Source organism: Accipiter gentilis, chromosome Z (genome assembly GCF_929443795.1).
Source record: "Accipiter gentilis chromosome Z, bAccGen1.1, whole genome shotgun sequence".
NCBI classification, from domain to species: Eukaryota; Metazoa; Chordata; class Aves; order Accipitriformes; family Accipitridae; genus Astur; species Astur gentilis.
Window position 1 is genome coordinate 76516954 of NC_064919.1, and position 26471 is coordinate 76543424.

A 26471-nucleotide genomic window follows, 5' to 3' on the forward strand; every position below is an offset into this window, starting at 1 on the left:
CTGTTTACACTTGGTGAATCTGAACTTCGTCATAATGTACATAGGGGGAAAAAATCACATGCCTGAATTTTAGGATTTTTACTCAGCTTTCCTGGCTTGCTTCCTCAGTCCCATTCTGATTACAAATAAGCCACTGGGCACTTATGGGCGCTCTGTGGCTTGGGATTCCATTACACCTGCGTTTCTTCTATGTATTAGAGGATTGATCTTGTCTCTAGTCAAACCAGCACCATAATCTTGGTGCAGGATATAGGCACTACAGATAAAAAACAGGTTGTAATTTTTCTAGGCTGTTGAGTGTTGGTGGCACCTCAGCTAAAATCTTAAGTCCAGCTAGGAGCAATGCATTGCCAGAAAGATGAAGCCACACTGCAGGAGGTTTACAGGAGAGCAACATGGAAGTCAAATGATTTGAAAAACATAGTTTATGGGAAAAGTTGAGAAAAGCAAGTTTTGCTCTAGAAAAGAGAAGATGGAGCGAGTTAAATGCCAACTACCTGAAGAGACTTTCTAAGAGTATTTAGCATGCATATCCCTGAGCTAATAGAGATAACAGGCTAACAAGACTGCATGGCTCCATGCAGTCTTGTGCTTGGGTCCAGTAGAAGCGGTCGACATCCAAGCTCTTCTGTGCTCTTTTTAACTGAATTTGAAAAGCAGGACCCCATGGTCTTATCAGCTTAGTTTGAATGTAGCTCTTCTGCTTTAGAACTTGGATTTGGCTTCAAGTTTTCTGTCACTGTACATCATACTGCAGCGTCCCATCCCATCCACTCAAGCAGTACGGAATCCACAGAGAGAGATGGATCTGACAGTTCTTCATGTCCATGAAAGGCAGGACAAGCAGAAACAGCCAAAACAGCATGAGGGAACTTCAGGTTGCATGTTAAGAAATCTTCATTGCTATATGGGTGGTTAAACTTTAGAACAGGTTACCTATAGGGTTTAAGGAGTTAATATTATCATTGTAGATATAAATACAATCTGAGAAGGAGCAGTCTAAGTGGCTTTGATCCTATTTTGGTGTGGAAGGATGAGTAGAATCCTATAGACTTTACGCAGGCAGAAATCAGCTCTGTTTAAATGGAAATTCAGTGTGCTCTTTCTGAACAAGGATTGTGTAAACATGGTCATTATTGAGTGTTCACAGATTGGATCTAGTAGTTCATGCATATGCTGGACTGCAAGAATTTCTGTATATTTTGGCCTAAAAGTTACTAAGATGATGGCCTTTTTGTTAAAGTCTCATTATGAATTAATCAAATTTGCTGAAGTAACTGAAACTAAACCAGCTGCTTTATTGAGTTCCTTCTGAGCAACCCTAGTGCTTATACCGATCGCAGTTTAGTCTTTTTAGATTTTCAGGACTGGAATAAGATTTAGAAAATCTGAATTCAATGCCAGTCTTTGCTTTCAAGTTCTTCCATTGTTTTTGGAAACGTATTTATTTTCCCTGTGTGTCAGTTCCCCAACTGAAAATCGGAGATGAAAGTACTTCTACATCAGTCTCTGTTTCGTGTTTAAAATGTTAGACTTTTTGAGGACAGTGGCTGATTCTGGTACAGTTTGTTTACAGTCCTAGAATAATGGAGCCCTGATCTTTTGTCAGGTTCCTGAGCTCAGCTGTAAAAAATAATGATAGATAAGTAAATAATTTTAGAAAATGAATGGCTAATAACAGTGCTAGGATAATTTCCTCAGTGGTGCCCTAACCAGCCTTCTTTGCAGATGAAATAGCAAAACAACTTGAAGAATGATGGCAGGAGTATAAATATTGGATAGGATTGAGTTTGTAGGGAGGGAGCAATAGCTTCTCATTTCCAGTGGGGCTCACTAGAAAACTGATAGGAAGAAAAGCAATACAAAATTTGTGGGTACAAGTAGGATCTAATTTTACATTGGTTACTACAATTAGGAAAACCAGAAAAGCTTTCATGCCTGGAAAGCCCTTCTTTGATTCATGAGCTATTGCAAGTCTGAAAGTTTGCTTGTTATTTATTTTACTTTTTATTTTGTCTTAGTAAGGGAGTTATCTTTCTCTACAAACTTTTTCTGAGTTATATACTTAAAGCATCATGGTTATGTCAGGAATATGTCAGCAGTCAGCACTGCCTGCTTTTTCTTGCTCAGGGATTTCTGAAGTGAAATTGGATACCATCTTGCTTGTTACACACAACTAGGGAGGAGGTACAGACAGCAAACTGCTGCTCTACTTATTTCATTACAAACAATGTAAAAGCTGAAATGACTTTCTGCAAAGTCTGTGTCTGTCAAGATAGATTCTGAGCAGGTAAGACACTAGCTGGGATTCTGGGATTCTCCTTTTCATAAGGGTATTGTGCTATATGTGTTTAAAAAATGGTGCATTGAGAAGGTAAGCAAGGTGGAACAAAACTTAGAGCACTAAAGTAATCAAGTTAGCCACATAGCCAGAAAAAGATTTCTGCAGATAGAAGTGAAATTCCTTGTATCACTTATCATGACAGCTCTTACCAGAACAACTGATGGAAGTCATGACTGGCAATTTTCACAGAAGGGCTTGAGGGCTGATGAGGATTACAAACTTACGTTCTTGCCTGAGACTCTTTTGTAGCCTCGTCTCTGTTGATAATATTGAACATGATTTGCATCACCTTGAATTCCACCAGTTTTATAACCTTGGTCCATGTGTGTCCTCTGCCTCTAATCACTCTATTGCCCTTCCCCAAGGCATCTTTGAGAAGCCACAAGCACAACATTGTTGTCAGGGCTAAGATGCCATTTTAGCTCTACTGACAAGAGGGAAAACACAAAACTCCTCATTAAGGTTTTGGATTTCATTTAGTATCCTTTTCTTTGGTTTTTTGGATCCCAGTTCTGCAGAGATCCTGTTTAGGTGAATGGGATTCATAGTTTTAAAGCTCAGGCTGTGCATGATTGAGTCCTTAAGCTGCAAGCACTTTGGGGGCAGGAGCTGCTGTCACTTTTGTGCACTGCATGGTATTGTGTATACGTTGGTGCTGTACAAACCACAGCAATGAGAGCGAATTTCCCCCTTCAAAAGAATAAACTCTTTTGTAGGAAAATACTTAGTTTCTTTGCATTACCAGAAGTTTGAATTTCATTACTAGAAATTCCTCTGATTTTAAACACGGTTCTTTGTATGACACAACCCAGGTCAACAAAGGAGGAAGAGGGAGAAAGACATTCATCAGCCAGGATGTAGAAGATTTATACTGTGCATCCCTCAGAGACCAAGGGAGTGGCTTTTGTCGGGTCTGTCAGGCCCAGGATGAAACTGTCACTCAGCAGAGGCGCCTCCACAGCACACAGGGAGATTGTATTAAAATGGCGCAATAATGATACCTTGAAGTCCCTACTGACTGGCAGTTTTAAGGCCCACTGCTTTGCCTAGCACAGCATTTCAGCTTGCTGAGCATGAAGAAATTGCTTTAGCACCTGGCTAGACTGGGGTCTTGGAATAGACCACAACCAGAAGATGGATCCTCTGTTGCTGCCCCTCATCAATGAGACAGTGGATAATTTATTTTATTTTTTTTTTGGTCAGATAGCTCTGGCTCTGCTGGAAGATTTCCAGGGAGTAGTATAAGAGCAGGGATTATATCTGTCTTTGCTTTGACCGTGGTTTCAGTTCTAACTCATCTTCCATGTACACAACATGTTTACCAAACTTGTGTCCTTCGACTGTCTGAAGCCTGAGTTTTGAAATTTCCCATTCCCAAGGGCCAGTGTCTGTGAGGCAAGGCAGTGTATGTTTGGTTCTTCTTACTCCATGGATGGAATAGACTAAGGCTGGTTGGTCCATTGCAGAAAATTTTGTTTCACAGACCCACATATTGCTTTTGCTACAGCTTTTCTCTTCCCTGTTGATTCCATGCACATCTATCCAAGAACAGCCTGGGTCTGTCAGACCTGCCAATATTATCTCCATTTCATAAGTTGCCAAGCAGAAAAGAGGTCTAGTGTTTGAAATAATTTATTAAGTGCCAGTGAGAAGCTGAAAATAAGCAGTGATGCGACAACCTACTGACATGCAGAAGATCAGAAGCAACCATTTGACTGCTCTCTGAGAGAGGCTGGCAGCAGTGATGAGCAGTTATAAATTATGTCTGAAATCACTCAGTCATCAGCTGGTGGAAGACTGTTGCTTGGCAGTGTCCTTAGCAATCTCACCCCCAGATTCCTCCTTTCCTCTCACTAATGACTGCTGGTTTTGCTGGTTTCCCATCCCTTCCTCCATCACAGCTGATGGCCTCATTACTGCTTGACTCAGCCAGCTGGCTGTTGATGGAGAGCATAGAGGCATGAGGGCACCAGCCTCCAGCTGCTTCCTAGAAGTCCACAAGTGGCATTTATCAGGCCATGTCACTCTGTCAGCAATATGACCCTGGCTCTGCTGACTGTTTCTAATTAGGCCATTTCTGTCAAATGCCAGGGAAAGTGAGTGGATGGTGCAGAAAAGACATACTGTCATTCCTTGTGCATTGCAGTTCAATGTCCCACTGACGTATTCTGTGAGAAAGTATCTTTGTTTTCCTTCCAGCAAACCCCTGTGAGCTCCACTGTCGCCCAATAGATGGCCATTTTTCAGAGAAGATGCTTGATGCAGTCACTGATGGTACTCCTTGCTTTGAAGGAAGGCACAGCCGAGATATCTGTATTAATGGCATGTGTAAGGTATTGGGTATGTTTGCATGTTTCTTTCTCTACAATTTTAAAAAATTACAGGAAAATGTTTAACAAAATTTTTTTGAGAATCGAGGCCAAGTACCCCAATTTACCACATTTTTAATGATCATGGAAACAAATTTATGGAAACACCTTTTCCAAGTAGATGCAAGAGTCATTTCCATCCTTTTTAATGAAACCATTAGACTGAATGCTAATTACTTTTGGTACCTTTTAATGCCTCTCTTCTTCTTCTGCTACTTTAAAACATCAATTTAAGAAAATCTGTTTGTTTCTGATGAGATGTTTTCACAAAGGTTTGTAGCTTTAGGGTTGTAATTGGTGTCACCCCCCTCTGTGTTTTTTTGTGTGAAAATGCAGTTTAATATTACACATTATGTAGCAGTCTGAACTGACTTGTAATAGGATCAGATGTTTGCACTTGAGGGCAGTAAAAATTATTTTAATTTACAATAGTAAATTGAATAATGCTGTACAATGAGATAGCAGGCAAACACAGAGTATATGGCTCAATAATATTCTGTTTACTGAAGAGTAAGTACAAAGTTCTCTGCATATTCGACATGTTGATAGTAGGTTTCCAGGATGATGTGTGTGTGTGTGGCATTTGAAGGTGTGTTCTGTAAATGCTGTAACACCCGCAGTCTTAGCATTGGTTTTAGTGAATTTCTCATAAATCAAATGAGTACTTTATTTGTAGGGGATGTATTTACAACTACAGTTTATTTCTTTGAACTGGGGTTTTGTGTCCTGTACCCCTTTGAAGCCTGATAGGTTTTTTGCTTTTAACATCTTCGGAAGCAAAAGCAGGACTTGGTGTCTTGTGGAAACTACATTAGCTCCCTGTAGGGAGCTTGGGATTGTATGCCCTAAGTCGTGGAATCATATAAAAATGCAACTAGAAGGGACTTCAAGAAGTCATCTGTTTCATCCCTTTACAGAATCATGTTCCTCTTTTGACATTTTTCACATTTTTTTCTTAAAGACTTCTAGTGATGGAAACTCCACATTTTTAATAGGTCATTGGCATACCCTCTCTGAAGACTTTCTATTTTAGTAGAATGCCAGTGCCTCAAATGATTTGTTTTAAGCTTTCCTTGCAGGACGTGCATTTGTGAAAGGGAGTTACCAAGACCCTGCTCAAATACACAGTGAAGAGATTCTGCTTGAATTTGCTGAGACAGGATGGGTCTTTTACCTATGATGGTGAAAGGCCTGACCTGGTGTTGAGCAGTTCAAACTAGATGGAAACACATCTTTAGCATATTGAAACGTATAGTAAATGTTGCATACTTTATCAGTGCTTTTGACCTTTACTTGAAGTGGCCAAATGCTAAACTCAGAAGGCTGTCTTTGTGATGTTACACTTTCATTTTCTGTTTTGCAGCCCAAATGGACTGGGATCACTGAGGTTAATTTCAGTTTCCATATGCTTTCAATATTGAATCTTGCCTGTGACAGTTCAAATTCATACCTATTTTAGAAATGACAAAACTTCATTCATCAGAAGCAATAGATCAGAGGTGCAACAAAAACTAATTCTGATTGCAGTTTGTAGATACTAGATATACTTTAGCATTAATAGTTCTGGGGACTCAAAGCTTTCCTAAAAAATTTCCTCCAAGGTACTGGTGCTATCATAAATATAGTTTTGTCAGCATTTTACATGTTGACTACTACTTCACATCTTCTAACAGATTTAATGGGAGTCAGAATCACAGAGTGAACAATGTAATCATGCAACTGCCACAAATGAGCCCAAATGATGAATAGGTAATCCAAATGGCTCACATTTCTGAAGGACAGTGTTCTTTTATCTGAAATAGGTACCCAACATAACACTTGAGGAGAAGCTTTTTCAAGTATCTCCATATAATTCAGTAGTGTTTTAGTCTAGCTAGTTAAACACAATACATACATTACAGGTCACGGTGAATAAACCTGGAAATGCATTTAATATAAATAGTCTGGTACATCATTCTTGTACTCTGATTGCAATGTGTTGCTAATGATGTGAAAAAGGAGTTCACAAACATTAGTGGTGATGTCTCTTAAAGCCCTGTTCTGGTCTTCGGTACTATATCTCAAAAAAACACTTCACCTTTGTTCTGAATACTAAAGTAACACTTCACTTAGGTCTGAAATTGAGCAAAAAATTAAAATGGTGAGATGTTGTATGTTAGATCCACTGTCCATATCACTCACATGTTTGGTGTGCAGAGGAGCTATTTTTTAACAACCGAGTTCACAGTTTTCCTAGTGGATATGTCAAAACAAGATAGAATCAATCAAGGATTTAATCTCCTAAATTCAGCTGATTTCAACCTGATTTTGCAATTCGCCATGGTTTTGTTCAGAGCGATCAGAGAAGTTGGTCTTACCTTAATGGCTAAGTGTGGACTGGGATGCCTCATTTTAGCTACCTGAGGTATACCAGGTGCTTTCCTAGCCACCTTGGAAAAGCCGTAAGGTGTGAGTGGGAAGTAAGTACAGTCACTAGCACTGATTCACTTGGCCCTTGCAATTTGTCCAATACGTGGGTCTTCATTTTTTAGAAGTGCTGTCTATGCCTCAGTGCAGAAAGGATCCTTACTGTTGAGGTGTTGGTATGGTATTCCTTTAGAACTTGCCTTGTCAATTCACAGACAAGCTAGAATTGTTAACTCATTTGAGGGCCTGGCATATAAAATAGATGGGTAGTCTCTCAGCTTTGTTACGCAGAAGAGGAGTTCCCTAAACACATGTAATGGTGTTAAATTGCTCAGTGCTGGAACCAGTGGCTGCAAAGGGGGATCTCAAAGCTATGTGCCTGTAGTTGCAACCATGTTTTGCTCCGGCTGGTGCTAATAAGGAGATGAGAGGTGTGGTCCTCTTAATCCTTTTATTGTATTTGCACCTAGCCTGGCCTTCCTCCAGGTACCTTCATAGACCCTCTTCCTGCCATGAAGTCTGACTTATAAACAGCTTCAAATAGAGGGAGTCAACAAGGCCTGTCAGTAATTCAATCTAAAATCATCAAGATATACCATGCTGTCCTGGTTTCAGCTGCGATAGAGTTAGCTGTCTTCCTAGTAGCTGGTACAGTGCTATGTTTTGAGTTCAGTATGCGAAGAATGTTGATAACACTGATGTTTTCAGTTGATGCTCAGTAGTGTTTAGACTAAAGTCAAGGATTTTTCAGCTTCTGATGCCCAGCCAGCGAGAAAGCTGGAGGGGCACAAGAAGCTGGCACAGGACACGGCCAGGGCACCTGACCCAAACTGGCCAACGGTGTATTCCATACCGTGGGACGTCCCATCTAGTATAGGAACCGGGAAGTGGGCGCGGGGCACTGCCGCTCGGGGACTGGCTGGGTGTCGGTCGGCGGGTGGTGAGCAATTGCCCTGCGCATCATTTGTACATTCCAATCCTTTTGTTACTGCTGTTGTCATTTTATTAGTGTTATCATTATCATTATTAGTTTCTTCTTTTCTGTTCTATTAAACCGTTCTTATCTCAACCCAGGAGTTTTACATTTTTTTCCCAATTTTCTCCCCCATCCCACTGGATGGGGGGGAGTGAGTGAGCGGCTGCGTGGTGCTTAGTTGCTGGCTGGGGCTAAACCACGACAGTCCATTTTGGCGCCCAACGTGGGGCACGAAGGGTTGAGATAACGACAAACCTGACCAGAGCTTGTTAAAACAAATTTGTTCCAAGCGTTCATTATGCTGATTTATGTGTTCTTAGAGTTGTTGCTCTGGTTTTTAAAGCTCTGTTATGTATCACCTCGCTTGCTGTATATAGTTCCTCTTCTACTGCTTATCATCCGTGGGAGGTGGATTAAGGTTTTCGCTTTGATGTATGGTATAACACTGGATTATGGTATGATAAAGTCATTGGCTGTGGGATTAATCCGGTATTTGCACTTAGCATTGTCACCTTTATACGGTGGGAGCCATCTGTGGGAAACTATTAATAATTATACCATTTACCTTTCCTCCATGGAAAACCAGTCTATGGGTGGGGTACCTTTCTTCCCTTCTCCTTTCTCCTTCAGTCCAGTTACAATGGTGTTTGAGAATTTTGAAAAATTTGAATACTCCTGGGGTGTTGGGACTAGCACGGTCCTAGCCCTACTGCTAGGAATTAGCATACTTCTGAATGTAGTTCAGCTCTCGTTTAAGGTTAAACAGCTATTTAAGAAGATCACCCAGAGATGTGCCCCAAGGCTGGATAATTATGAGTGGCAGGGTGTGTGGGGTAGTATGGGCAAGTACCTAGAAAAGTGGGCACCTCCAATGTTTTGGAAATTCACCCCCGAACAAGTGCAGGATCCAGAAGAACTAGTAAAATATTTGGAAAAGGTATGCTGTCACCCCAGCAGCTCCAGAGAGATACAAATCACTGCAATGTGCTGAGGCCTGGCCCATGCCTATCGAGCCCTGTTCGACACCACTCAGTACCCTCAAGGGGAAGAGAAAATCTCTAGACCTAACAACAAAACGATGAGCACCGCAGCCACCCAAACCTCAACAATGGGCGCTGCGGCCCCTCCAGGCCTGGCAAGGAGCATTGCAGGCACCCAGACCTTGGCAACAGGCACCATGACCCCTCCAGCCCCGGTGACAAGAACTCAGGCTACCCAAACCTCAACAACAGGCACTGCAGCCCCTCCAGCCCCGGCAATGAGCACAGCAGCTACCCAAACCTTGGCAACGAGCACTGCGGTCCCTCCAGCCCCACTGACGAGCACTGCTGCTACCCAAACTTTGGCGACAGACACTGCGGTTATCCAAAACCTGGCAAGCGATACTGCAACTGAACCAGAGGACCAACCTGGACCAGTATCAGTTGCCCCCGTACAGAAAAAGAAATATACAAAAAAATCAGTTTGCTTAGCGAAGGATGAAGGTGAACCAGGGTGATCACAGGAACCGGAGGAAGGGGCAGAACCAGAGGTAATAACCTGGTCCCTATCCTTGAGTGAGCTGCGGGATTTGCGAAAAGATTTTGGCCGCCGTATAGGTGAGCATATTATCACCTGGCTCCTCTGATGCTGGGACAATAGGGCTAATAGCTTGGAATTAGAAGGTAGGGAAGCCAAACAGCTGGGATCACTTGCTAGGGAAGGTGGCATTGACAAGGCAATTGGAAGAGGGACAGAAGCCATCAGCCTCTGGAGGCGACTCCTGTCAAGTGTGAAGGAAGGTACCCCTTTAAGGAAGATGTTATTTGTCAATCAAGCAAGTGGACCACCATGGAAAAAGGTATTCAATATCTGAGGGAATTAGCTGTGCTAGAGGCGATTCATCATGACCCGGACAACCCACAATTACCCAAAGATCCAGACAAAGTCCAATGCACATGACCCATGTGGTGGAAGTTTGTACGGAGCGCACCATCGTCCTGTGCCAACGCATTGGCGGTAATGTCCTGGAAGGATGAAGAGGCACCAGCAGTGGAGGAAGTGGCTCGCCAACTCTGTCAATATGAAGAAAATCTCTCCCCCTCCCTACAAGCCTGCATTTCGGCTGTGGAGAAGCTGTCCCAGGATGTCCAACAAATCAAAGAGGATATGTCCTACTCCACACTTTTAAGGACCAATGTCTCAGCTATTAGGAGTGAGCGTTCTTCTGCCCAAGAGAGAGAATATAGAAGGTACACACCGCGACGTGCCCTGTGGTTTTACCTATGTGATCAGGGAGAGGACATGAGGAAATGGGACGGAAAACCTACCTCGGTCCTAAATGCACGGGTACGTGAACTGCGAGGAAAAACCACCACAAAAGGGGATTCTACCAGGAAAAAATGCCGCTTCAGTTTCCAAACAGAGTAGAAGGGCTGACTTTATTTCCGATCCTCTCGAAGGGACTTCTGAGCCAATTTTACGAGAAGTGAATACTGAATACTCTAACCAGAATTAGAGGGGCCCTGCCTCCAGCCAGGTGGAGGAAAGGGATAACCGGGTCTATTGGACTGTGTGGATTCGATGGCCTGGCACGTCAGACCCACAGGAGTATAAGGCTCTAGTAGACACCGGTGCACAGTGCACTCTAATGCCATCAAGTTATAAAGGGGCAGAACCCATTTGCATTTCTGGTGTGACAGGGGGATCTCAAGAGTTAACTGTATTGGAAGCTGAAGTAAGCCTAACTGGGAATGAATGGCAGAAACACCCCATTGTGACTGGTCCAGAGGCTCTGTGTATCCTTGGCATAGACTATCTCAGGAGGGGGTATTTTAAGGACCCGAAGGGGTATCAATGGGCTTTCGCTATAGCTGCCTTGGAGACGGAGGGCACTGAACAGTTGTCTACCCTGCCTGGTCTCTCTCAAGACCCTTCGGTTGTGGGGTTGCTGAAGGTTGAAGAACAACAGGTGCCAATTGCTACCATGACGGTGCACCGGTGGCAATATCGTACCAACCGAGACTCTCTGATTCCCATCCACAAATTGATTCGCCAACTGGAGAGCCAAGGAGTGATCAGCAAAACTCGCTCACCCTTTAATAGTCCCATGTGGCCAGTGCAGAAGTCTAATGGGGAATGGAGCTTAACAGTTGACTATCGCGGCCTGAATGAAGTTACGCCACCGCTGAGCGCTGCCATTCCAGATATGCTAGAACTTCAATACAAGCTAGAGTCAAAGGCAGCCAAGTGATATGCCACAATTGACATTGCTAATGTGTTTTTCTCAATCCCTCTGGCAGCAGAGTGTCATCCACAATTTGCCTTTACTTGGAGGGGCGTCCAGTACACCTGGAGTCGACTGCCCCAGGGGTGGAAACACAACTCCACCATTTGCCATGGACTAATCCAGACTGCACTGGAAAAAGGTGAAGCTCCAGAACACCTGCAATACATTGATGACATCATCGTATGGGGCAACACGGCAGAAGAAGTCCTTGAGAAAGGGAAGAAAATAATCCAAATCCTTCTGAAAGCTGGTTTTGCCATAAAAGAAAGTAAGGTCAAGGGACCTGCACAGGAGATCCAGTTTTTGGGAATAAAATGGCAAGATGGACGTCGTCAGATCCCTGCTGACGTGATCAACAAAATAGCAGCTATGTCTCCCCCAACTAATAAAAAGGACACACAGGCCTTCTTAGGTGTCGTGGGGTTTTGCAGAATGCATATTCCAAATTACAGTCAAATTGTAAGCCCTCTCTACCAAGTTACTCGGAAGAAGAACGATTTTAAATGGGGCCCTGAACAACAAGCCTTTGAACAAATTAAATGGGAGATTGTTCATGCCGTAGCCCTTGGGCCAGTCCGGACAGGACAAGATGTTAAAAATGTGCTCTACATTGCAGCCGGGGAGAATGGCCCTACCTGGAGCCTTTGGCAGAAAGCACCTGGGGAGACCCGAGGCCGACCTCTGGGGTTTTGGAGTCGGGGATATCGAGGATCCGAGGCTCGCTATACTCCAACTGGAAAAGAGATCTTGGCAGCATATGAAGGAGTTCGAGCCGCCTCAGAAGTGGTTGGTACTGAGACACAGCTCCTCTTAGCACCCCGACTGCCAGTGCTGGGCTGGATGTTCAGAGGGAGGGTCTCCTCTACACATCACGCTACCGACGTCACGTGGAGTAAGTGGGCCGCACTGATCACACAGCGGGCTCGCATAGGAAACCCCAGTCGCCCAGGAATGTTAGAAGTGATCACGGACTGGCCAGAAGGCAAAGATTTTGGAATGTCACCAGAGGAGGAGGTTGCATGGGCTGAAGAGGCCCCGCTGTATAATAAACTGCCAGAAAATGAGAGGCAATATGCCCTGTTCACTGAAGGGTCCTGTCGCATTGTGGGAAAACATCGGAGGTGGAAGGCTGCTGTATGGAGTCCTACACGACTAGTCGCAGAAACTGCTGAAGGAGAAGGTGAATCGAGTCAGTTTGCAGAGGTGAAAGCCATCCAGTTAGCATTAGATATTGCTGAAAGAGAAAAGTGGCCAGTGCTCTATCTCTATACTGACTCATGGATGGTGGCAAATGCCCTATAGGGGTGGCTACAGCAATGGAAGCAGAGCAATTGGCAGCGCAGAGGTAAAACCCATTTGGGCTGCCGCACTCTGGCAAGATATTGCGTCCCGGCTAGAGAATTTAGCTGTCAAAGTACGTCACGTAGATGCTCATGTACCCAAGGGTCGGGCTCACTGAAGAACATTGAAACAACGAACAGGTGGATCAGGCTGCCAAGATTGAAGTGGCTCAGGTGGACCTGGACTGGCAACATAAGGGTGAGCTATTTATGGCTCGGTGGGCCCATGATACTTCAGGCCATCAGGGAAGAGATGCAACATATAGATGGGCTCGAGATCGAGGGGTGGACTTGACCATGGACACTCTCGCACAGGTCATCCATGAATGTGAAACATGTGCTGCAATTAAGGAAGCCAAGCAGCAAAACCCCCTGTCGCATGGAGGGCGATGGCTGAAATATAAACAGTGGGAGGCCTGGCAGATTGACTATATCACACTCCCACAAACTCGCCAAGGCAAGCACTACGTGCTGACAATGGTGGAAGCAACCACTGGATGGCTGGAAACATATTCTGTACCCCATGCCACTGCCCAGAACACTATCCTGGGCCTTGAGAAGCAGGTCTCGTGGCGACATGGCACCCCAGAAAGAATTGAGTCAGACAACGGGACTCATTTCTGAAACAACCTCATAGACACCTGGGCCAAAGAACATGGCATTGAGTGGGTGTATCATATCCCCTATCATGCACTAGCCTCTGGGAAAATTGAGCGATACAATGGACTGTTAAAGACTACATTGAAAACAATGAGGGGGCAGAACTTTCAAACATTGGGATACACATTTAGCAAAAGCCACCTGGTTAGTCAACACCAGAGGATCTGCCAGTCGGGGTGGCCCTGCCCAGTCAGAATTTTTACATACTGTAGAAGGGGATAAAGTCCCTGTGGTGCACGTGAAAAATATGTTAGGGAAAACAGGCTGGGTTACTCCTGCCTCAGGCAAAGGTAAATCCATTCGTGGGATTGCTTTTGCTCAAGGGCCTGGGTGCACTTGGTGGGTGATGCGAAAAGATGGAGAAGTCCGATGTGTGCCTCAAGGGGATTTGATTTTAGGTGAAAATAGCCAGAATTAAACTGTATGATAGTAGCTGCTATATAACCCTGCCACTGTATGTTATCATTACTATAATTGTTATATGCTATATGCATAGTACTGTAGTAAGAATCATTTGGATCAAGCAAGAAAGAACTGTGATAAAACTGAGCAAAGCACAGTAGTGATGGAGCCAGAACTGACTCCAGCATGCAACAATCCAACGGTGCACACCATCCTCCTGCTGCGTCAGATGTCATCTGCTCGTCACACCACACTGAAGCCCAATTCTGCTCTACCGACTGAGAGGACTTTGCACCATCCCTCCTGACCAGACAGACTGGTGTGACAGATGGAGCCCAGAGTCAGAAACTAAATCAACTCAACAAATGTTTTAAAAACATAACTCATGAACTAAAGGAATGATATCTCTGTGTGTGTATACATATATATATATCATTGTTCATATGTCTCGAAAGGATGGAAAGGTGGTGATGATTGATCAGGATGTAACTAAAGGTATGGGAACTGAGCATGATGTCAATGGTATAGAATAAGGGGTGGATACTGTCCTGGTTTCAGCTGGGATAGAGTTAACTGTCTTCTTAGTAGCTGGTACAGTGCTATGTTTTGAGTTCAGTTTGAGAAGAATGTTGATAACACACTGATGTTTTCGGTTGATGCTCAGTAGTGTTTAGACTATAGTCAAGGATTTTTCAGCTTCTGATGCCCAGCCAGCGAGAAAGCTGGAGGGGCACAAGAAGCTGGCACAGGACACGGCCAGGGCACCTGACCCAAACTGGCCAACGGTGTATTCCATACCGTGGGACGTCCCATCTAGTATAGGAACTGGGAAGTGGGCGCGGGGCACTGCCGCTCGGGGACTGGCTGGGTGTCGGTCGGCGGGTGGTGAGCAATTGCCCTGCGCATCATTTGTACATTCCAATCCTTTTGTTACTGCTGTTGTCATTTTATTAGTGTTATCATTATCATTATTAGTTTCTTCTTTTCTGTTCTATTAAACCGTTCTTATCTCAACCCAGGAGTTTTACATTTTTTTCCCAATTTTCTCCCCCATCCCACTGGATGGGGGGGAGTGAGTGAGCGGCTGCGTGGTGCTTAGTTGCAGGCTTATTAAACCACGACACATGACTAGTTTGCTATTTAACCATATTCCTCCACACTCATCCTTTGAGTGTCACTTTTTTCCCTTTATTCAGAAGATCCTTAAAACACATATCCTATCTTTCTGTGTTTTAAATTATACATCACAAGTGCACTCAGTTCTTGCTAGAGCAGTCAGTTGCAGTCTTAATAAGCAAAGATGCTGCCACCAGAGTATCTTGTTTGAGCAGTGATACATACATGACTGAGAAGTTTGGTCAAATACAAGCCATGGCATCATCTAAAAGTGAAGGCTTACATGGTGTATGCACTGAGAGTGTGCAGATCCTGAGGGTGGAGGACCTGGCATCTCTGCTGTTTCTAACAGGCATTCATCTCCTGCACAGAATTTTAATAGGCTTAAATGACCTCCAGTCATGCAAGTCTGTGAGCTGTTCTCTGTGGTAATTCACAATTGTTATGTTGAGAGACTGATAATGTATTGGAGAATTACACAGCTGTGTAATACTAGGGAGGAAGGTGGTTTTTTATCTTGCTGAAAAGCATATTACACATCTCAGAGATTTTTGCAGTAGCTTTACTATACCTCTCACTATGATTCAGTCTTCTCCCACTGCTCGCCTGACAGGACATTGATTCAGACCCATCTAGACAAATTATAAGAGAAATAGGCACATGGGGGCACATATCTCTCCATTCAAGGCAATGTCGTGGCCAACATGACATGAACATGATCTCTTTATTTGGAGATCAGTGGGGAAGACAAATGGAAGGAAGAGTTTAAAAGCACAATGTAGCATCCACGTAACTTTGATATCCAGGTCGTAGTCTTCAGTGACAGCAAGGGTTTTTTTATCTGCCCCCCTGCTGCCAATGTGACGTGAAAATTGCTCCCTCTGGAAGTGGCAAAAGGGTAATAACTCTGGCTGTTTTCCCTTTAGTCACTGAGCAGCAGGAAAGAAATTATTTCTCCTTCCTGTAATACAGTCAGGAAATTCAGGTCATTATTTCTGCCTCTGCTCTGTGTGCTGGGACCAGAAATAAAGCTAGTCTCAGGTGTGTCAAAAAGGCTCTTGGTGAATGGTGCAATGGCAGAGGGCTGCGTGAAGGGATGCTCATTTGCGCTGCACCATGCTATGGCACACAGTGGTTGCTGTAGCACAGCATGTTTCATTGGCAGAGGGTGCACAAGGACATACATGTGCAAAAGAATCAGAGCCTAATTGCTGCTGATTTTGTTCTTGTTCTGTAACCTGCATGTAGTCTCCAGATCCCTTTTAACAGGCAATTTGGCAGAAATTTGAGGCACATTTTTTAAGGCAGTTTTAGAAAATATGGCTACTGTGTATCTAAAAGAATCAGAAGAATGATGAAAGCAAGTAAAAGGGAGGAGGAAGCATGTAGAAATTAATCTAATGGATGACAAAAATAATGATATTCACTGGAGCAGGAAAGTAAAACACGGCCTGGAAATTAAAGTTCATGTAAATGTACTTAGAATGAATAACTGCTGGAGCAGTTTATTCTGACACATGAGAATATACACTTTGTTGTGGTCATTAATGGCCTTGTAAGATGAGGCCCTATTGCTAGATATGAAGGTCATTGCACCACCAGCAGCCCCCAGAGCTAAGGAATAAAGATAAGGCTTTATTTACTGTGACACAGTAAATTGCCTGCCCTGCTGCTGTTGTCTGCAGTGCCTCGTTATTGGGGATCCCTGCACCTCACCCTACTGCATGTATAGGTAAGACTGTGATGTCTGATTAGATGCTATGTTTCAAGTATCAGAGGAAAAACAAAATACAAGCTTCTGTGGTTATAACTGAAAAGGAAAAAGGCATTCTGTCATATCATAGCAATGTCATATTTTGATGCCATGGATGTGTTGCTAAAGGAAATGTATGGCCAAGTGGGAAGGATATGAGCTGGTTCTGACTGAGCTGATAAAGTCTACAGCCCACACAGAGACGCTAATTGGCACCCCAAAGGCAGGAAAGTGATATACTGTGGTGCTGCTACCAGACTCATTTGCTAGTACCAGTGCAGTTGTTCAGGGCTAATTTGTTCAGTGTTTGGGGGTTTTTGCACTGCACAGTACTCACAAGGGACATATGCTCAGTGTTGTTTGTTTCAAAATATCTGACTGACGTCCTGAACTGGATAAATTATTTCTGGGTGCAACCGCTCAAACAAGCATGAACAGCAAATAAAGATGAACAGAAGCCTTTTCAAGAACATGCGTTTTCAACCAGAAAATGCTAATTTGGCAAAAACTATACAATTTGAAGACAAGTAATTTTTTTTAAGAAGTTCAAAAGAGAAGCTCCAAAACACTTTTTAATAATATTTTATAATAGCAGAACATGAAATGCAAGGGTTCCATTTCCAGATTTTCCCCAGTTTTCTGTTTAATAGTGAATATATGCATAGAACAGGAAATAAACTTCAACTTTCAGGACTCCCCATAGAGGCTGGTTTCTCCTCTGGTCTAATAATACACCTGATAACAATGACTTTACTAACTGTATGTAGGTGATTAACAAATGTACTGATAGTATAGTAAATATACTGCAGAATGCATCTCTTTAAGAAAACAGCTACACACCTACCTCTTTAAATTCATAGGAAGTGTTAAATATAAACTGCAGTGCATCTGTAGGTTGCAGGTGAAGAGTCAGATCTGAACTCTCGGCAAGACAAACATCCTGCACTTATCGCAGTGGTGTCTGTGTGCTTTGAATACTTCATTAAATCCATCCTTGGTCAAATAGCTGCATGCTTGGAGACAAAAATGTAGTCACCTTCTTAATGTGTACTTATCTCTGTAACATTCTGTACTGCTCATAAACATGGTCCTTGGTGCTGAGATCTGTCTGTGTGAAAGACATTACAAAACCTTCCCTTTCTTGAAAGTAGCCTTCACTGAAAGGAGAGGAGGCTGCTGCAGAACCTTTTGGCATGGCCATTGTTTTTCAGAGCCAGTATCAAAGGTGCTGGCTAAGTGTTGGCATTAAGTGATGGATGAGTCTTTTTTGAATCCTCTGTAAGAATGCAAGGTGGTTTAACACTTTGTAGTTTGAGGCCCTTCCTTGCTTCTGTTTTTGCAGTTTCTCTAGCTGTTCATTAAATCACTGGCACATAGAGGAAAAGTTCAGATGTTTCTTGAGCTGAAAATGACAGGAAAATATTAGAGAATGCAGGAACCTTTACACCTAGATTAGTCTAATAGATGGATTTTCCTGTCAGAAGCTTACAGAAGATTACAGTAGCTGATGTACTGAAAGTAAAATAAGATCAAAATCAAAAGAGGGGATACCCAGATTTTCATACATCAAGAGGGTGTTAGAGAAGTTGGCAGGTTGGCAGGTATCGCACCTGAAAGCTTATTTTGAAAAAAACCAGCCGAGAAAAACTTAAAGTACTACCAGACTTATGGCTATTCATCTAAATCACAGGCCTTCAGACATCTTAGATACTGTTAACAACCATTAAGTGTTGGACATTAGGTTGTGTTCTGCAACCTTGATAGTTTTTAATGAGAGGCAACAACCACCCCAAAACCAAATAAAGATTTTCTTGAAGCTTAAAGGCATTAATGCACAGAATTTTTTGTTTGGGCAAGGAAGAAGCTTTGTCCTGACTCGGTATGAATAAATTTTTCTCTCACTTTCTCCTTGTAGCAAGCATGAACTGGAAAATCAGTCTTTACTAGAACTTTATCTTGACGCATTCCCCCATGCTGGCAAGCTGGAGAAGCAGCTGTCATGGGTGTAAAACTTCATGTCTGCTGAAGAGTTTCTCTTTAATTTCTCTGTGTTGGGGGTGTGTGTGGGGGGGGGGGGGGGGGGGGGTGACTGCAGCAGAGGTTCTGCACTGTCTGATGCCCACAAAAAGCTAACACAGAGATTTCAGTTATGTTACTGCATTGTATTGCTAGTAATCTGTGGATGCTTCTATGACATAAGAAAACAGACACAAATCCTAGGTGTATTGGCCAGTCCTGTATGTTGAGGCCATTTGGGTAGCACGTTTCCATCTCAAGTAACTGGTCACTAGTATATGTTTCATGATCTGGTGGTGGTTGTTGCTTGTTTGTTTGTTTGTTTGTTTGTTTTTCACGTTCATACAATACACATGAGTTTGACCTAGGTATAACAATCTCTACTATTAATTTGTTTATATAGGATATATACTCTTCCACAAAAATTATTCTTCCCCTTCTTATAAGAGCAGAGTACACTGAAGGCAGTGATACATGAGCTCTGAGTATTTCATTGTGGAGGCCACATTTATTCTGAAACTGTTTTTCCTTCTAGACTGTTGGCTGTGATTATGAGATTAATTCCAACGCAACTGAAGACCAGTGTGGAGTTTGCCTGGGAGATGGCTCTGCTTGTCGTACAGTGAAGATGATGTTTAATCAAAGTGAAGGATTTGGTAAAACGGGTTTTTCTTTTAAACTCTTAAGTTGTTGAAGTCATTTCTCTACATAAAAAGGATTAAGCGCTTCTCATTACAAACTGAGCGATCGATCTTTGTAGGAAATTGTAAATGGATGTTTCACAGTGAATCATGCTTCTGCCAGAAAAGATCTGTCGTCTGTGCTTTTTAAGTTCACCTTGTCTAATGAAAATTATGTCAGAGACCAACAAGTCCTACGCAAGTTACGCAGATAATAATAAAACCCAAAATAGAATGTGCATTTACAAAATGAATGTAATTTTCTACCTTCGAAAATCTGGACCAAATCTCTGGACAGTGTAAAGCGCCAAGCAGATGCTGGAGTGAGTGGTTTGGGGATTAATTTCTAAGTGTCATAAATCTGATACTATTGGCTCCTGGTGACTATGTGCCACCTCTTCCCCATGCAGAACTTTGCACTTTTGGTTGCTCAGAAATTTTCTGTGGGATGCCTCTGACTTTAAAGGGGAGAAAAGTAACTCCCTGCAGGGTTAAGGTGGTCTGAATCAGCACTCAGAGGACTGAGCCTTTCTTCACTGATGGCACTGAGACATTCAGGCTTTAAGTTGCCTTGTGTGGGATGAAGGGGAGCCAGAGAGTGTAGAAGAGGGAGTGGGAGACTGAAACTGAATGACAACCATGGCGGTGAGATGGAGATGGAAGCGACAGCCAGGATGAACAGCTTTGAATGGGAAATCAGGACAGGAAGGGGAGAGGTGAGAAGGTGGTGCACTGGAGAGTATGCTCAGAGCAAGGTCTGCAGCTGAAGAAGGAGGCTGGTGCAGAGATGAGAAGTGTCAAGAGCAATAATTAGTACCATGCTAGTGAGGAGGGAGAAACTGCGGTGAGGTGTGTCTTTGGCTGGCTTTTGTGTTTGTGTTTTTTGTGTAAAATAATTCTGATTTGCACAAATATGATTTGTGCTAATAATTTAGAGCTGGTTTGATAAGATTTTCCAAAGTTTGAGGGAAAAGCACTTCCATTATTTTAGGGTTTTTTCTGTACTGTGCACTTGGATGGGTTTTCCTCTACTCCGTATCCCACAGGTTAACTGTGAAGATGCTTGCAACCATGCAGCAGTGCAAGCTGTATATGTGTGTGAGACTTAGAAAGGAAAATCTAGAGCTTCCTCTCCTCCAATACTACAGTAATCCTCCAGCCTCTGATCTTTGGCTTCTGCTACTCTAAAATTCACTCTGCCTTTGGCTGTGTGTGGGTTTTCCAAGGCTGCAGATGATGTGAAGTTTATTTTCAAATAACAGTTTTACTAAAAGGGTCCGGTACTGTAACACATGGGAGAATAAGTGTCTTTTATTTTATTTAAATTCATTTTGTGTTTTATCTTCACTTAGTTTTTCATGCTCCAAGAATCAATAGGCCTCACTGACAGATACTGCTGAGGGATACTGAGTGTTAAGTAAAATTACTTCATTGCTTTCTTTAGATTTAGCAAAAAATGGATTGATTCTGCAGATGCTTTGTCTTCTACAGACATTGACTCCATTGCAGATAAAATAAGAAAAAGTGTCAGGAAAGGCAGAGGTTGGTGGGCTCTTCAGCTTTTAAGACAGTATGTGGATCTTGCTGATGTTTACAGGTGCTTACTGATGCTTACTGAGAATAGGGAAATGGTTTTGTTCACAATATCTGGATTCTTTTTGTCTCTGACAAGTACTGTGGTATTCTGTCTTGCAGTACAGATTTATGCCAGAGTAGCTACTGAACAGTTTATGTAAATACAAAGTCTTCAGTCTCATAAATTCAGTATAGGTAACAAAACTGGACCAAAGCAAGCTGCGAGTCACTGGCAAGGAAGATTTGAAGAGTTTTTTCTATGTTTAATGGCACTGAGAAATAGAAAATCAAAGCTAATACATTTTGATTTAAAGCTTTATTCAGAACCCGAGTCAAGCAGAGCCTTTCTTGGGTCTGGTGCTGCAACAGTGTGTATTCTGTCTGCAAGTTGACTTAAGTTGCCAGACCAGACTAATGAAATGCTAGGAAAGAGTTTTAGTAATTCAGCCTTTCACTGCATGGCAGGGTGATTAGTTTTACCTGAAGTCTTACTGCCTCATGTTCAGAAAGAAAAGTTTTAAGATCTGTATTATTGCTTGGATTTTCTTTAAAATTCTTTGTGTTTCCTGTGGATGCAAAACAGGAATAGCAGTCCAGGGGCTCCCAACACAGCTGCAAGAATGGCAGCATTGTCTGTGTAATGGATTCCATTAGAGTTTCATGATGGAAAACAAATCAGAGGTCTGATGTGTGCAGATGGTCTCAGCTACTAACACTAATATTAGCAAGTATCTGGTCACCTCGTTTTCAGGAGCTTCATTTGAAAATCATACAAGTTGCTTCAGCAGAACTCTTATGGCAGAAATGTTGCAACACGAGCAGGGCATTGCAAAGCAGGGTCTAGGCCTGGGCAAAGAAGTCACAAGCTCTCATGTTAAGGTAGAAGAAATGTGCTTTTATTTTGAGGTAAGAGTATTTAAAAGTCAAAATTCCTGTTATTCATGTTGTTGTGATGACTGTGAAGTAGTATTGTGTATAGCAGAACGTTCGCAAGGTGTGCAAACTCTTCTGGAAGGAGAATAAATTGCACTGCTAGATGAGGAGGAGCATTGGAATAGGAGAAAGACTGAGGCACAAGGAGCAGGGGTTTAGGACTGTGTCAAGGGCAGGGAGTGTAGAGTAAATGGATAACAAAAAGGGGGAATGAGGTTGTGAGGATCAGATCCCCAAGATGGAGGCTGGACATAGCCATGGTGCAGTTAGTTATCTCAGAGACTGGAAGGTCTCCTGGATCATCACTTAGGAGTCTGTTTCTAGACTACAATTTTTTTCCCGTTACCATCACACACTGCAGTGCTCCCTCTATTCCATGAGAAGGCTGTATGCAACTGTACCTTGACTTGCAAACCCAATATGCCACCAGGATCCTGTGCTGTCTTCCACGTAATATTCTTGTGGTAGTGCCTAGAGCCTGGCTTAGAGGAAGATCGTGCCTCAGGAGCATGTATTTTTAAGAGAGAGAACCTCACACGTACAACAAACTGGAGAGCAGGATGGGAGCTGTTGTGGTAAGGAGATTGATTATCATCTGACCTGCAATACTGTGCTAACCAGCTGAGTGAATTACTCCTCTCTCACAGCAATGGGAAAAGAGAAACAAGCTCTTCAGTCCTGCTGGAGCTGTGCCTACAACAAGGGTTGCATGAATTTATTCATGTTGTACTCTCATCTGTGTTTGGAGCATATGGATTTAATTTTAATTAAAAAGGGAGAGATTAATAGCATCTGAGAGTTGCCATTTCATGAGTGTGTGGTAGCACCCACAGTATGGATGCTCCAGGATTTAATGAGCGTAGCATGTAGGTTAGACAGCTGACATTTTGACTGTTATTGCATCTCAGATCTCTAGATCCTTATCAGATGAAACCGTATAACTAGGAACAATTATATAAACACTATCCACATCATTTTTAAACAAAAATTTATTATGTTGAGTGACAAACTCAAAAGCTTGCTGGTGATTAGCTTTGCTTTCGAAAGCAGATAACATTCATTGGAAATTAATCTGAGGTTCTGGGAAATCAGGAGGTAATTTAGCTAGTCAAAAAAGGGAGGGCCAGGGAGAAGGGAGTATGATACATTGACCAAATGGTAACATCTATCAGCAGACAGTTGCAATACATTCAAAATCAGGTTTATGAGCAACAGCAGGTGATTCAAACAAAAATAATTATGCAAAAAACTTGAGAGGATACAAATTTTTATTTCAACAGAAAGAAAATTATGGTTTATTGGTTTTATACTTTGTGTTTTGAACAAATGTTACTCTGATTACATCTGAAAAAAAAACCTGCTGGAAAAGGACACCAACATTGCAAAGCCAAACTCTCAGGATGTGACACAATTAAGATTTTCCATGCTGTGTTAATTTGGCCCACTTGTGAGTATGCCTTCTAATCAAGTCTTTAGTTAAACGATCACACACTGTGTTCACAACACATGTCCTCTGCACTAAATGAATAGAACATTTGGGAGAATCATTAGAACTTGGTTACTTATAATAGACCTAGACTGCTCGTTTCCTATAATAGAAGTTGTTCAGTAATCCTCCAGATTTTGTTGTTCCCTTGACATATGAAGGACTGAAAAGTTTGAATTTCCACAGTCAGTCTAGGAAACTTGCAAAAGGTGATATCCAGAAAACTCTCCCTCTTGAACATTAATAACTGAAAAAATACATACATAATTATATATTATTCATGTAATTAGGAAGGGCTTGAAGTAGACAGATCCTTTTTTGTACCATAAGCAACATAGGACATTAGAACCAATACTTATCACCCCACAAAAGAGCTGCAAAGAAAATTCAGATGTTAAAACTTTGGGGCACTTATTTACGACAGCAGGTTGTTGTACAGCATTTAAGTACTTCTGGTAGGTGGAGAGTGTTGATACTGAAGATCACTTAGTGTGCCCAGTGTGGTTTATCTCACTTGTGAGTGAGCAATCAAAGGTGATAAGCTTATCTCACAAGAAAGGTGAACAGGATGCGAGTCTCAGAATTTAATTCATGACCTCAGCAGTGTGTGATGAGAACTGGGGAACAACCTATGTTCCAATCTTGAAGTAAGCCAGCACAAACTGCAGCTCACACTCCCAGGGCACCTGCTTGTAGAGCTGTCATCCATCCAATTTCTAAAGCCCAGCCAGGAGAAACAGCAGGAAAGCAATCTGAGTTTGTGTTCAAATTTCTACGTGAATTTCCTGTTTTTACAGTTCAGTAGCAATAGCAATAGCAGTTCCCTGTAAGGTGAGAAGCACAGAGCCTGATGTCATAGATTGCCTGTCGTGCAAACAAAATTCTGTAATAGATGCTCTGGGTCCATTCTTAACACACATACCAAAAATCACTTTTTTACAGATAACTTTATACATGAAGAGCTGTTGAACTTCCTTATGAAAATCAGAAGTTCATAAAAACGTGTTCAGCTGATCATAGTAATTTGAGGCATTTGAATAACATTCAGGTTTTTGTAGCAAGGCTGTCGATGGGAAACACTCGTGGAGAAGTTAAATGACAAGAGAAGGTACATGGAACTATGTACATACCTGTACATTGGTGACAGATGAAAAAGTTCCTTGCAAATTGAAAAGACCTTTCCCACAAAGGACTGTTAACTTGCTGGGACTCGCTGGCATTTCTGCAGATTACTCACATTGCCATATGCCGGAGCCCTTGGGTGTGGTTATGGAGATGTTGATGGTCATCTGTGGAGTAGATTTTCCCTGGTGCAGCTCGGAAAGTCATTCACCTCCATATCCCTTCTAAATGCCACTGTTACTGCCTAAACACAATGTGTATTCGTATTCCCCAACTGATACTGGAAAACCTGGCTTGGAAAGTCACACTACTAACTAACTGAAATACAAGCTCTGTGATAGCACATTTATATATATTTTCAAGCAAAGCTGATGTTTTAATAATCTTATGCACAAGTAAAATGCAATGACATTTTTGTTGTTCACCTCCATAAACCTTTCTTGTCTCTTAGGATATGTTGATATCGGGCTAATTCCGAAAGGTGCAAGGGGAATCAAAGTCATGGAAGTTGCAGAAGCAGGAAATTTCCTTGCTGTGCGAAGCAAAGACCCAGAAAAATATTACCTGAATGGAGGCTTTATCATCCAGTGGAATGGTGAATACAAAGTGGCAGGCACGGTATTTCAGTATGACAGAATAGGGGATCTAGAAAATCTGACTGCTCCGGGACCCACCAATGAATCAATATGGATTCAGGTAAATAGGAGATCACTAGCAGAACCTGCTGCTTTTGGATAGCAGCAGAATGTGCTGGGGCTCTGTAACTGAGGCTGGAAAAATACGTGCATTTGTATATAAACCACTCTATTAGCATGCTGTCTTGTGAAAATCAGCTGAGCTGGCTTAGAGAGAAATAAACACCTTGCTTGAGAGGGTTGTTCATCCTGCCTGAAAATAGGTGTCCAGTATCATAGTCTGGTGATTATTAAAGACTGGTATAATCCAGTGGTACCACTAGAATAGGGACCCTGCCACCTGTAGTTGGTTAGTCTTTTGCCCAAACTTCCTTGTGTCTTGTGCCAGCTTAGGCTGTGATGTCAACTAGACCCACATGAAAAGTAACTATCACAAAAAGAGAGCTGATGCCAGGCTGTGAACAGTGAGAGCTAGGGAAGGCTGACAGAAGTGACAGTTTACACTGAGTGAGAAAATGCAGCATTAGAAAAATGAATTAATAGCTTATGGTAAGTGAAATGGATCCATTTAGCATCCACTGGGGTTGCTCCCTTTTGTTTCTTTTATGTTGCTTTATAGATTCTAACTTAAATGTAACCAGCTTCTGTTAATTCTGCAAAAATAGTCTTAAATTGCCCCTTTGTTCTCTGAATGTATCTTTCCTGGGTTTTTTTGCCATTGTATACACCATGCAATTAAAAGAAGTATTAGGGGTGTGATGGGAGCCACTTTCACACTTTGAATGTCTGGTGAGAGGACGCATCTAGTGGGTGCTCAATTTTCACTTTCAGTAACAAGGTCAAAGATACGATTAGGAGGAAGAGTAGAAGTTCATTGCTGAAGTCTTTTATGCCTTGATGTTTTTCTTTTCTCACTCTCACCAGCCAAATGGTAAATTTCTTGAGTGGCTCTTCTCAATTGGAATTTTCCTTCTTAACCCAGAAACACTGAAAATACTATTAAAGCAGTGTCTGAATAAAGTCTGTAGTTTTCTGGCCTAGTGGTTGTTTTGTAACAGCTATTTCAGAAGAGTAGGGAAATTATTATTTATAATGGTGATAGGCAGTAGCTCTTAATCAGCAGCACATTTGGCAGTGCCTTGGATGGACTTTGTGTTATCTTTTCTTACAGTCAATAGCATACCAATTATGCTGACCCACTTACTCCCACCTGTGCTTGCAAAAGTGCTTGACAAGCAACTTTCTTAGAAAGATACACATATCCCACTGGCAGCGGAGAAATGGAAGTTTTGCTAGTCTGCTTTTCTGAACTGGTAGTAGGCTTCAAAATGGGCTGCTTTAAACCCTGCTGATTCTTCTGTTTTCACGCTTTGAAAGCTTTGGCCCAGTA

General features: G+C 42.4%; 1 protein-coding gene across 1 annotated transcript in view; it reads left to right on the forward strand.

Annotated features, from left to right (window-relative positions):
• ADAMTS12 (ADAM metallopeptidase with thrombospondin type 1 motif 12) overlaps nucleotides 1-26471 on the forward strand; it is a 175590-nt gene that overhangs the window by 107929 nt on the left and 41190 nt on the right. The window contains exons 13-15 of the mRNA XM_049796008.1: nucleotides 4544-4677; nucleotides 19186-19306; nucleotides 24898-25142. Of these exons, the coding sequence (XP_049651965.1) occupies nucleotides 4544-4677; nucleotides 19186-19306; nucleotides 24898-25142 (500 nt within the window). The remainder of the gene's footprint in view (nucleotides 1-4543; nucleotides 4678-19185; nucleotides 19307-24897; nucleotides 25143-26471) is intronic.